Genomic DNA, 13,255 nt, shown 5'->3' with positions numbered 1-13,255 from the left:
TTAGATTAGCATGCATTCTATATTATTGTGGTTGAGGGAATACATTTTATGTATTTGAACAAACAAACAAACTAGCCACGTTAAACATAAATCTGAAGCTACTTAAGGCCGTTCTATACAGATCAGTCCCATTGCACTGAAATTTAGGTGAACGAGTGACATATAATTATAGTTCTGATTTAGTGGTATTGAGTTTGCAGACAGGAACGGAATGCACCGATTATTCCTTTGGCATCTTGATTTTACTACCTCAACTTAAAGTAAGCCAACTCGCTACATTAATGAAAGTATATTTGTGGTTTAAAAGGGCAATTGTTGATCTGACTTCAGTCGTTACTGAAAACATTTCCCCAATCTTCTTAAAATATTGCACTCGTGTTAGAATTTTATAGCTGTGTAGGTTAGCAGCCCTCAGTTCTCTGTGTTTCCTACATTTTTGCCGTATTGGGGATTAATGGGGAAGCCAAACATTAGAGCGAGCAGGCATCAGCAAATGCAAGATCATAATTAGTTTAGCTGATGAGGGCCTCTGATAGCGCTTGCATCTGGATGGAAAAATTACCCTATAGGGAACTGGCTGATCACCAGGTCTTTTTAGTGATACATTGCGAAACACCCGATGAATCAAATGCCCTTTCCATGCCAAGAAAGTGTTCCATGCTCTAAGCCAAAATTATGTCTGCAAAAAGCTTTCCATTTGAAATGTATCAGAGTACAATTATAACCATTGTACTTTCTTGGCACCAGCATTCCTTCCCTACAGTATGGAGTAAAATTAAATGAATTGCTTAAATTTGAAGAAACCTTGAAATTTTGATTTACAAGGTTAGTAATTTTTTTAATTTAGAACAAAATCAATTTAAGCATTTACTGAAATGGTTCATCCTTCACAGCTGTGCAAAATGAAGAACTTTTAATAAATGTTTGTATTTTTAAAAAATGTTGAAAAGTTTTGCTTTTTTAAAAAAAGAAGAAGGGAGAAATAGCCATGACATAGTTATTAGCAGTTACATCCATAAAGTCAGCCTGTTATGCTTTATTTTGCTGTATTTTACTTCTGTGGAACTCTGACTAGAATATAGAGTTGAACAATATCTTTATACCATGGAAGAAATTTAACTGATCTCTCTCTCTTCAGCAGTATCCAATGCTTAAAAAGATGAAGGATTAAGAAAGCTGTGGAATTAATCACACCCCCATTTAGGTTCATTTTGCATTCCAAAAAGTATGCTTTACACCATCTCCTGATGAGACAACATCACGTGGTTTTATCACCAATTTGAAAGTAGAGCTTTATATACACCTTTATAGTACTGAATATGAGCCATGCTGTCAGTGGGCTTTGGGAAATAAAAAGCAGCATATGTGATGTTTATAATTATGTTAGCCTGTAATTTAACACTTGCATTTTGTTAAAGAAGTAGAAGGACTTTATAAGAACCGAAATAAGGCTACATGCAAACTGAAATTAATTGGAAAGATTTTCATTTATTTTTTAGGTGTGTTGTTAATGATCACACTTTTAAAATAGCTCAAAATTAGGGAAAATACCTAAGAGCAACTGTCAAAAGAATCTTGAAATTCAGAGCATGGAATCTGGTCATTAAAAGGCACAAATTCAGAAGTTCATCAAGTTAAAACTTTGGAGGAAGGAAAAGGCATATGTGTTTTGCACACGTCATCCATCACTGCAGGGTAAATTGTCATGAAAATCAGCATTATGGGCAGTGTGATTTTATACTACCAAGCTAAAGACAAAACTCTCCTGTAGATTTGTCATATCTACAGATCATGTGACTAACCTTTGACATTTTTCTTTCTTTCTTTTTTCTGTCCCCTATTTTAGAGACGTAGAGGCTCGGGTGTTTTTTGTGCCAATTGCCTGACCACAAAGACCTCACTCTGGCGAAAGAACGCAAATGGAGGATATGTCTGCAATGCGTGTGGTCTCTACCAGAAGCTTCACTCGGTAGGGAGAACTTGCTTGTTTTATATTGGGAAGGTTTTCAGCAACTCAGCTGAAGTTGGGCAGCTGTGGTTAATTTCCTAACTGCACATTTTCTTCAGTGTGGTCACTCTAGAATCAGATGTGATTCATTATGGAAATGCTGATGCACCATAGACGGGAGTCGATGTTGGAGATGCCCAATGAGGCATTCATTTATTTTGATACAAAACAAAGAATAAAAATTAAGCTATTTCCTTTTTTTCCACGCAAGTACACAGAATTGTGTCATAAAAGAACATTTCAAGATTCCTTACTTTTAATCAGGAAGGAGAAGCTGGTAGTGCAGCTTGTGCTTTGCAGTAAAGCATGTGACAGGTTCAGTTCCTGGTGTTTCCAGCTCAGTTTGAAAACCTGGAAGTACACAACCTGTTGTGTAGACAATACTAAGCTTGAAAGAAAGAATTATCTAACTCTAATGCAAGACAACTCCCTATGTCTCTAATGAAAAGGAGTCATATAAGGAAAAATAAAGGTGTATGTTTTGAGGACTAATAATTTTCTCCCTCTTCCCCCAAAATACCCCCAAGTCCTACTAGGTGGCCTTATCATGGCAGTGCGGGAGGGGTGCTCCTTGAAGGGCTGAGTGAAGGATGCTGGGAGTATATGCCAAGCTTGTGCACTCCCAGTAGGGTCACCCAAGTTGTTAAGGTCATCCCAGATCACCCTGGATAGAATCTATGTATGTAACATCGACTTGAAGGTACGTAATTAATCAATCAATCTCCCAGGGTGGTCTGAAAGAGAAGGAGGAGTAACACCACATTGACCAGCCTTTTCCCATGGTTTTCCTAAGCAATTTATGCATCCTGGAGGTAACATAAATAGTTACCTCCAGGACAATCATGGATTATATAAAGTGTGATAGTGCTAACACAGGGTATATCTTTCAGTGGATGTCACTGTCTGCTTTCTGATTGAAATTCTAAATAGTAGTACCAAGACTTCCTTGCAAGATTTCCTTCTCTGTTAGCCCTAGGTTTATTCTCATGATACTGCTCTGCAAATTTAGAGAGTCCGTGCTGATCTTCAGCTTATTTCAACCTATTTTTGTAGCCATGCATTGAATAAGCCTTTCTGAGTTTGGTTACTGCTGATGGCATCCACATCATTATATTAATGGATCAGGGCCATGGCTTAAAATCTGAAATGCAGGAAAATGCTATAGGAGTATCATAGGAATGTTTCAGGAAGTTTTCTTTTTCTGATATGGACTGATCTGATTCTTGTCTGAAGAAATCTTCAGCTATTGGCTGGAGTGGGCCAAGAGGCTAGAGGTTCCCAACTCATGGCCTAAAGCAGGGTTTCTCAGCCTTGGCAACTTTAAGATGCACAGACTTAGATGCTGGCTGGGGAAAAACACTGGCCTAAACTAATCTATAGATCAACATTCAGGTTTTTACTAGCTTTCACACTTCGTAAAGGTTCCATTCATATATTTTTAAAAGATCTTGGCTTATTTCAGTTATAATATTGTGTCATACATTAGCTATAATGGAAAATTATGTCTAATTAACCCCAAATGAGTTGGATTTCAGCATGTGAGGAGAAAGGAAAAACGAGCCATATAAAACAAAGATAAGGGCACATAGCTCACTTATGTTTTGGTTTAGCATAAATATTTGCTTTTTTGTTTGTTTGAACTAGGCCAGACCATGCAAATGTGGATGACATAGTGCAACAAAGTTTTACTTGTCAGTTGAAGGGTACTTTTTTTAAAAAAAATGTTTTTAAGATTGCAGTTTTTTGCTATGGTAAAAATATAGAATTATTAATAGCTACTAGAATAATTTTCTTTGGCATGGGCCTCTGTTGGGGGAGGCAAGAGAAACAAATGACATTATCACCCAAACACTGTGATTTACATACTTATGTCAAATGTCATGAAGCATGTGGTATTTGTGTGATGACATCATCATTCATGTGTCATTATTTTGGCATCAGTGCAGTTTGCTGTGGATGGGACCTAGGGATTTTAAAGAGCTGGTTTAAAAAGGAACCAATCCTTGATACCAATGTTAATTGGTAGTAAGTTGTAACTACATTTATTTTTGTTAGCACAGAGCTAAGATAACACCATTTTAAGCAATGATGTTGAAACAAGTTACTGAGCTCCCAGTTGATGTACACTAATGTTAATGAGTTTAATTTAACTTTACCCAAGCAAAGGGCAAAGGTGTAATTAAACATTAAGTTTGCTAGAACGTTACCAATATGTAACTAAATGTAGTTACCTAGAGGTTTCTTCATTTTAAATATGGAAGCTGTTTTGCTGAAGACCATTTAACATAGGAAAATTCTGCCTCAATAATATCAAGAACTGATATCCAGTAAATAACTTTATGTCCCAGTAAATAGGGACAGAGCTCACTTTCAGAAAAAGGGTACAAATTAAAGGATACAATTTTATCTCTATTGACATGTTTTTGCCTAATGTGATGGATTTCCCCATCCCCTCTGAGCATCCTTCAGGTTTCCCCCAAATCTGTTCTGCGATGTGCGTAGGCAGGTTTTGGAACTGATTTCGGAGCCATGGCTGAGGTTCCGGGGAAAAATGAGAACAGGAAATCCCTGCTGTAGAAACAGAAACAAACTTTGGCAATGCCGGAAGCATCCTTTATTCATATTCATGGATTGTAATATGAATATTACCACGTTGCCACCTCTTTTTGCCTAAAAAGAATCAAACAGACCATAGTTTTCATAAGAAGCATATGTTTACCTCTTCTTGGGGGCTTTCAACGTGTTGTCCTGTGTGTTGGGTTCCGTAGCAGTTGACACTGGCCAAGCCACTCTTAGCACAACATGCTTCTATTGGGGAGCGGGCTGCTGAGGCTGCTGGGGATCCCAGGGGCAGCATGGTGATATCATGATGTCACTGGAGAGTCAAGGGTAGGATTTTCAGACTCTTTTTGTATTGATTGGGTACTTTAAACCATAATACCTATATTAAATCTGTCCAAGTTTTAATTTTTGTTTATGTTTTTAGTTTCCAGCCAAAATTAGTGAACCAGAGATTGGGGAAGAGGAAAGAAGAGAAATGCCTGAATTTTCTTCTTTGTAGGTTATTCTTCTCTGTAGGTTTTCACAACTCTAATATGAAGTGGTACAGTCCACCCTGCCATTTCACTCCCACTTATTTTGCTGAGTTTGAAAACGATCCTCATTCCTTTGAGTGCAGTATTCCATTATTCCTGTAATCCCACTTCTAGAAGATTTACAGTTCTAGTAATTGATGATTATTGACCCTCCTTCCACCCAATAGGAGAGCCGTTTCGCATTAATGTGTTGCTCACAGATATCCATACCCCAGGAAATAATGGAAGTGTCCCCTTCCTGGGAGCATTTCTGTTGATGGATGTGTCAGTGTCCAACTCACATGCTTGATGTTTGACACTATTGTCCTTGCCATATTTTCTTCATCATGGTCTCAGTGTATTACATGTATAGAGAGCTCTGGATCAACATTTAACTGAGATAGTTAGCCTTATTAGGAAGCTGACCTCTACTGCCCATGTACTTAAGCATAGTTGCCTCAGTCTCTTTTCAGTGGTCATAGAAGCAGTGCTGAAGAACTTTTCCCAATACTTTGGATCATTAACAACTTTTTTTTTTTTAGCAAGGATTAGATTCACATGTATGATAGCTTTAAATGTGTGAATACCTCTTTTTTCCTACTTAAGAGTCTACAGGCTTAGAGGCTCCATTCTGCTAGCAATAGTGAATTTCTACCAGTGGTTTTGCCTTATTTGTCTTGATGGAACTATCAGCATTGCCAGAAATGTACAAAGCAGGCTAAGCAAAATTGTTCTTTCAGACTTAGGACTTTCCTAAAGAAAAGTGTTCCTCCAGTTGCATCCCTGACAAATTTTGGCCTTCTAGGAACCATTCTGCTACATCCTGAGTTCTTTGGGTACATTCTTTTGGGTTTTTCAATCCTCCCAGCTGGTCATCTTTGTCCAGAGAAAGACAGCCCCTGGCATCTTTTGCTACAACTTGGATATTTGGGACCCCAACTCCTTCATCATTTGTTAAACTTCCAGATGGTCATAGTATAGAATACCTTTCTTTCTGAATTCATATCCATCAATTTAAAATATGCTTCTGTTCACAGTGTGATCTAATCCCATGGAATTTCCTGCAATTGAATGCAGTGGTCATCCCCTTCAGTTTAATTGTGGCAAACAAGAAACTTTGCAAAGAGCATGGTTGCATCATGGCCAGCTAAGATTTCAGAAGTTCTTGGTCTTCCTGTTTACAGATGCCTGGCTTACAGTCGCCCACTCTCAGTAGTCCCATGCCACTAATCATCTCCTTTATGGAAGACCTGGTCCTTTGTGTCAATTTGCAGAAATCTCATTTGCACAGAACCAGATCTGTCCAGTCACAAAACCAGATCTTTCACCTTCTATCCTTCCCTACTCCCCATAGTACTCTGTAGGACTTCCAGTCTTTTCTGAGTTTTATAATAGCAAGAAAATAATAACTTTATTCACTAAGCTTCAGATGTATCTTCTGCAGGACTAGGTCCTGAGTGTTCACCTGTCACTTTCTGTAAACATACTATCTTGGTACCTATGCCAGGCAGGATATTTCCTATAGCCAGATAGTCCTTCAAGGTGCTGTTATGCTAATCATGACACCTTCCTTCCTCTAATGGGAAAATTTGCTATTCCCCCCTGAATGTGATGCACAGAGACAATGATAAACAAAAACAAGAGCACAGACGCTTATTGTGACTGTGCTTCTTTGAGTGATTGTCTGTGCATTTACACAAACCACCTCCCTTTCTCTCTCAGATGTCCCAGTCCCAGTATTATACAAACTGAACTCTTGCAGATGCATTTAAAAGGTACTAGTCAAAGTCACACCCTGGGCAGCAAGGTTCTGCTTCCTATCTGTAAGAATTGGTTCCTAGACTGACAAGAGGTTCAAGAGAATGTTATGTAAACAGCCAGCTGTAAACTTCTCAGTGGAAAAAAAAAACCTACTCCTCAGAAGTTCATCAGAAGGCTGTTAGAAAAAAAAAAAATCAGAAAGTTTCTGCCATAATGTACAAAGGGATATATTGGTCCTAAATTGAAAACAGTTCAGTTGCTGGAATTCTTGTAAACCTATCTCATTTATCAATAAATCCTTATGGAGAACTCTCTAAGAATCACGCTTGGGAAAGAATTAATTTTGGTATAGGCTGTTGCCAAAGAACCTGATAACATCACAACTATCTATCCCAATAATGAAGATTCCCGTGTTGGTCTCTGCACAGATGACCACTTCTTATTGTGTATCTAAATCATAAGGATTTTTTTTTCTGATTGACAGTTGTAATTGAATAAAGCTTAACAAGCAGAGATAGGTGTTTAAGGGTAGAAATGAATTATCTTAGAAATTAAATTGATGAAGGCAGAGGTGGATGAAGGAGACAGATCAGGAGATAAAAGAATAGCTCTGTAAAGTGGGTTTTATTTACTGATTATGCAAGTTGTTACATAATTCATTGATCACAATCTTAGCCCCTTTGTATATTGATCTTCAAGTATGTCATGCCCTGAAAATTGTTATAAATAAATATGGTAGAGGAGAGATATAAAGAAGGACAAAGAAATTTAATTCAGACCTAATTGAGGAATCTATTGTTTATCAATTTGACAGTGATGTGGATGTCTGCACGCATATTTCTTCCTCCTTTCTCATACATTTCCCTCCCTCACAACTTTGATGGTTTCATAAAGCAGTTTCATGTGACATCCAATCTGTGAAATTATGGTTTAAGGACTTCCATGAAACAGCCTTGAAATCAATATGAAAGTGATTGTGAATTTTCCATTCCAAGGACAATATTGATGGTACCTTGTCACTTTCAAGGTTGTTGGGTATGAAGATAATGACATTCACTTCGATGCAAACTAAAGTGATTCAAAAACGCAATACATGACATGTTTTAATTATTCAAAATTAAGGAGTCAGCTTCCTGTGCTCCACTGCCCTTGCATCTTTCTTCCAAGCAAAGCCTTTCTTAAAACAGTTCCCCTGAATGGCTTGATTGGATTGGACTGAACTGAACTCTTAAGTATATCCGGGGATTTGCATGATCAGTTTTGCAAAGCTTTGCTTAGCATCGCTCTTTTATTTATGATGTTATTGTGTTTTATATGCAGACTCCCAGGCCTTTAAACATCATTAAGCAGAACAACGGTGAGCAGATCATTAGGAGACGGACAAGAAAACGCCTTAACCCAGAGGCACTTCAGGCTGAGCAGCTAAACAAACAACAGAGAGGGAACAGCGAGGAACAAGTCAACGGCAGCCCATTAGATAGGAGGTCAGAGGATCATTTAACAGAAGGTCATCAGAGAGAAATCCAGCTTCCCAGCCTAAGTAAATATGAAGCCCAGGGTTCATTGACTAAAAGCCATTCTGCTCCTCAGTCAGTATTGGTCAGCCAATCTCTGGATATTCATAAAAGGATGCAACCTTTGCACATTCAGATAAAAAGTCCTCAGGAAAGTTCTGGAGACCCAGGCAATAGTTCCTCTATATCAGAAGGAAAAGGAAGCTCAGAGAGAGGCAGTCCAATAGAGAAATACATGAGACCTGCTAAACACCTAAACTATTCACCACCTGGAAGTCCTATTGAAAAGTACCAGTACCCGCTTTTTGGACTTCCATTTGTACACAATGAGTTTCAAAGTGAAGCTGATTGGCTGAGATTCTGGAGTAAATATAAGCTGTCCGTTCCTGGGAATCCACACTACTTGAGTCATGTGCCTGGCCTACCAAATCCTTGCCAAAACTATGTGCCTTATCCCACCTTTAATCTGCCTCCTCATTTTTCAGCTGTTGGATCTGACAATGACATTCCTCTAGATTTGGCGATAAAACATTCCAGACCTGGGCCAACTGCAAACGGTGCCTCTAAGGAGAAAGCTAAGACACCGTCAAATGTAAAAAATGAAGGTCCCTTGAATGTAGTTAAAACCGAGAAAGTTGACCGAAGTACTCAAGATGATCTATCAACCAAGTGTGTGCACTGTGGCATTGTCTTTCTGGATGAAGTGATGTATGCCTTGCATATGAGTTGCCATGGTGACAGCGGACCTTTTCAATGCAGCATATGCCAATATTTTTGCACGGACAAGTATGACTTCACCACTCACATCCAGAGGGGCCTACATAAGAACAATGCACAAGCTGAAACGAATGGCAAATCGAAAGAGTAAAATTAAATAAAATAAATAAAATAAAATAAAAACCTTAGCACTTAGCACAATTAAACAGAAATAGGTTTCCTTGATGGGAATTCAATAGCTTGTAATGTCTTCTTAAGCACTTCATATAGCAAGCATGCCTTATCCAGTATACAATCTTTTATTCTTCCCTCCTTTTCCTTCATACAAGCAAACAAAAAGTTCTTAAGAAAGACAATAATAATAATTAAAAAAAAAAAGGATGGCAGCTGGAATGGGGGAGGGGTAAGGAATCAATCACTTGGGACCCGTCCTGCAAAAAAAAAAAAGAAAGTAAGAAAAAAAATCTATACAAAAGACACTATATCAGGGAAGGTCTCTTTGCAAAACTTAACCAGGCAAATAATGCTTTTGTTCTTGTACAAGAAACATAGCTGGCTAGAATGCAAAGATGTATAATGCTGAAGCAGGTGTACAGTACACATATGCACATTGTATAGTGAAATGGACTTGTTAAATAAACTGATGTCCAGAACTCTAGTAGTATTTTTTTTTCCATTTGGGTTCACTTTGGCCTTATTAGAACACCCTCCAGCAGCAGCATTTCTACAATCTGGAGGCCATAGGGCTTTCTTTGGTTTTGTTTTGTTTTATTTCATTTTGTTTTCCGGTTGTCTCTTGTGCTAAGCCAGTGGGTAGCTGCTGTTGGATCCCTACAACAGGGCTCCTCAATCTTTTTGAGGTCTAGAGCAGCAGGAACACTCCTTATGCAATAGCTTGCAGACCAGGAACATTCATTGTCAGCGTTCTCGGCCACAGCTGTTCCTTCCCTCTCATTCTGAAATCAAGTAAATAACAAATTCTCAGGAAAGATGGAAGTAAAATGACTGGAGTCTCAGAATATGATCTCTTATGCAGAGAAGACCTTCTTTCCAGGCTGCTTCATAAGTTTTAAAGGTGGTGAGAAAGCCCTTAAAAAGAGAGATTCACTGAAATTCAGCTCAAAAATAGATCCGGGGACTGCAAACTACGTCTCAGGAGATTGTGGATGTAACATGCTTTGGCCAAAATGTAGGAAAAGTACTCTGTTTTCTGACTTCTCTCTTGTATGAAAGCTACTTTATGGACTTGATATTCATAGTATTAATGTTTGACTAACTGTTCTCTCAATTTTGCTTCAGGTAGAGCATGGGACTGACTTTTCCCCAAAGTCCTTAGGTTGTTTATATGCAGCGGTCAATTGCTTCACCAGACTTAACTCCAGCTTTTGGTAGTGTTTGCCTTCATGGCCAATCTTATTTTTAATATTTTTGAGAGGAAGATAATAATGATGATAATAATAAACCTTTTGTAAAACTGTTCCATGAAGGGAAAGCTCCTCAGCATAACTGCTCAGGGAAATAGGGCTAAATAACTAAATATTCAGTCATTGGTTCAAGGTGCTGTTAGACAAACCTTCACAGATGTTGCAAGAATCTACAAAGGATGGACTTCAATTCAATTTCATTATCTTGGCCCAGGCAGTCGTCTTGTTGTTGTTGTTGTTCTTATTTTCTCAAAGGGATATCCAAGAGATATTACAAGCTACTGGATGTACTGTCAGATTAACTTATTTCATTTAAGAAGTTGGGAGAACAAATAGGAAAAAAAACTTATTTTTCTAGTAAATATTAATGTATTACATTTCAAATAATGGTGCCTGACATATTGAATAATTATTTTCTACAGTGTACGTATGCAACAAAGATATTCCATCATGCATAAGATTCAGCGCTGGCTCAGCCTCGCTCTGTTTACATTTGCAAATGTAGCAAACAAGGTAATGAAGCAAATTTCTATTGCAGTAGGTATCTTTGATTTGTGCGCGTGTGTGTGTGCATTAAAATTGTAAACGGTAACATGAAATGAATGGACTTTGTTGATAATAATGATATTTGAGGGAGAAGAAGACGACGACGAAGACGAAGAAGGAAATGAAAATATTTTTATGCCTACTTAGGAGGGAAAAAAAGAGTAGCACTATTCATTCCAAGTACTTTTTGTATTCTTAAGCTCTTAACTCACATTGTTATGCTTAAAATGATAAACATATATCCTCTTTTTATTGCTTTGTCTATGTTTCAGCTGAAACATTTCAGAGATTATGTCAAGAGGTGCCATCTGACTCCTTGGCACACAAGTTTTTGATTGCATTCTGTACTAGCCTTGCACTCCATTTTTACCATATTACACGGTTGCTTCATGTTTTCTTGTTTTGTTTTTTCGTGCTGGGGCTTTACTTTTGCATTGCACGGTCTTAGTTTCTTAGGGTTGTGGAGTACAGTTGGTTCCTAAATGTCACTGCAAATGAAGATTAAAATGTCTGTCTGATATTCCATTGTTCTTTCCCACCCCTCTCTTTATTTTCTGAATTTTTTCCTAGGGAATTCTAGGCTTGATCTCCAAGACAGGAACGTATGTTGAAGGGCCTTCTTCTGAGCCCACATCCATGCTACTAATCCCCATGCTCACTTAATTAAAGCTACCCTTAAAATGATTTAGGCCCATCATTCCCTAATCTAGAAAATGAGCATTTAAATTCATGTGGCAAGATAAAACGGAGAGAAGTAAGAGAAGATGCTGAGTTTGGAATCACAACACTAGAGTCTTAAGAGGGATTAAACCAGCACTTATTTGCTAGGTACTCAATTTGTAGAAAGTAAATGGGTCCTTGTTTAATTTTTATCTTAATTTATCTTCCCGTAAAGCCGCCTAAATGCAGTAGCTAAGGGTGTAGTTCTAAATATGCATACCAAGGAATAAAAGCCTCATTGAACAGAGTGACATAAATTCCTGCATAGGATTGCACCATGTGTGGCCATATACAAGGTAAGTAGCCAGGATCCCATCTAATTTCCTCTTTTTTGAAACATTCAACCACTTTTTCGGGAAACAAAAATAGTGCATTCAAGCAAATAGCCATTTACCAACTGGTACTATCCATAGTTTGCAAAACATGTGTGGTAATTTGGCTTGCCACGGGGTTATGCAAGCCCCACGAAGTTAGCAATTGCTCATCACTATGTCTCTAAAATATATATTGAAAGCAAGCAGCAGGAAATCTCAACCTGCCTGAGTGACATTCATATTGCTGGTCATCAAAGATCTGGCTGACCTTGGCAGTTTCTCAGAGCTTGCATGGGGAACCTGTGATAAAAGTAATTTCTCCGCTTAATTAAAGTGAGTCTGTTATTTGATACCAAGGCCACAGGATCTTTTCCTTTATCCATTACTTCAAATACATATTGCTCGGAACCAAGCCAGTATGTCCTGTCAATTATGTATAACAACCTTTCAGAGCCTAAGTTCATTATACAATTTTAGTGTCTATCTGGGATTATTAGACACCTAAAGGGCCACAAGACATAGATAGTGGGTTGCGTTTGAAGGAAAAGTCTGATGTTACTTCTATTCACAGCCAGGAAAGAATGTCGTTCCACATTCTTTCTGAAAATAATCTGCTTTAGGACCTTGAAGTATGTATCATTTTTCTTCTCCAATACTTGTGGCAGTGGCAGGATACACACACTTTTTTTTTTCTCCAATTAGCTGATGTTTCATTAACAACAGCAGTCGTATTAGGTTGTCAGCTAAAAATTAAAATGCCCAAAATTAATCTGAATCACGATTTGACATTTAAAAAAAATGTCAACTGCTTAGATAAATATATACTTAAATCCATAATAGGAAATTAAATGTGCATAATAGGGCATTTTTTTTAAAAAAAACTATAAAATCTGCATTCCATTCTAGGAAAGTAGACAATATATAACTGCAGCCCACTCAGGACTATTCAACAATGGGAGCATTGCTGATGGTGGCCTGTTGAGCATGCCACCTTCAGGACTATTTAGGCTTTTCATTGGATGTTCAATTGTCATTTAAAATGTTCCCAATAATATCTTCATGGACATATAAGGAATACATGCAGTTAGTATTCTATCTACTTGTTCAAAAAGCAATTAACAAAGCCCGCGTATTGCTCCTAGTGAAATATTGCAAAGGCACTGACAGAATTGGAATG

At 37.9% G+C, this 13,255-nt stretch overlaps 1 protein-coding gene across 2 annotated transcripts in view; it reads left to right on the top strand.

Moving 5' to 3' along the window:
• Window positions 1–13,020, top strand: part of TRPS1 (transcriptional repressor GATA binding 1) — a 273,811-nt gene extending 260,791 nt beyond the window's left edge. For both annotated transcript variants that reach the window (XM_063299607.1, XM_063299608.1), the window contains 2 exons: window positions 1,847–1,969; window positions 8,164–13,020. In XM_063299607.1, coding sequence (XP_063155677.1) covers window positions 1,847–1,969; window positions 8,164–9,225 — 1,185 coding nt within the window. In that variant the 3' untranslated portion in view covers window positions 9,226–13,020. The remainder of the gene's footprint in view (window positions 1–1,846; window positions 1,970–8,163) is intronic.
• The last annotated feature ends 235 nt before the right edge of the window (window positions 13,021–13,255 follow it).

Source organism: Candoia aspera, chromosome 3, assembly GCF_035149785.1.
Source record: "Candoia aspera isolate rCanAsp1 chromosome 3, rCanAsp1.hap2, whole genome shotgun sequence".
Lineage (NCBI taxonomy): Eukaryota > Metazoa > Chordata > Lepidosauria > Squamata > Boidae > Candoia > Candoia aspera.
Note: the sequence above shows the minus strand (reverse complement) of the source record. Positions and strands in the feature narration are given on the sequence as shown.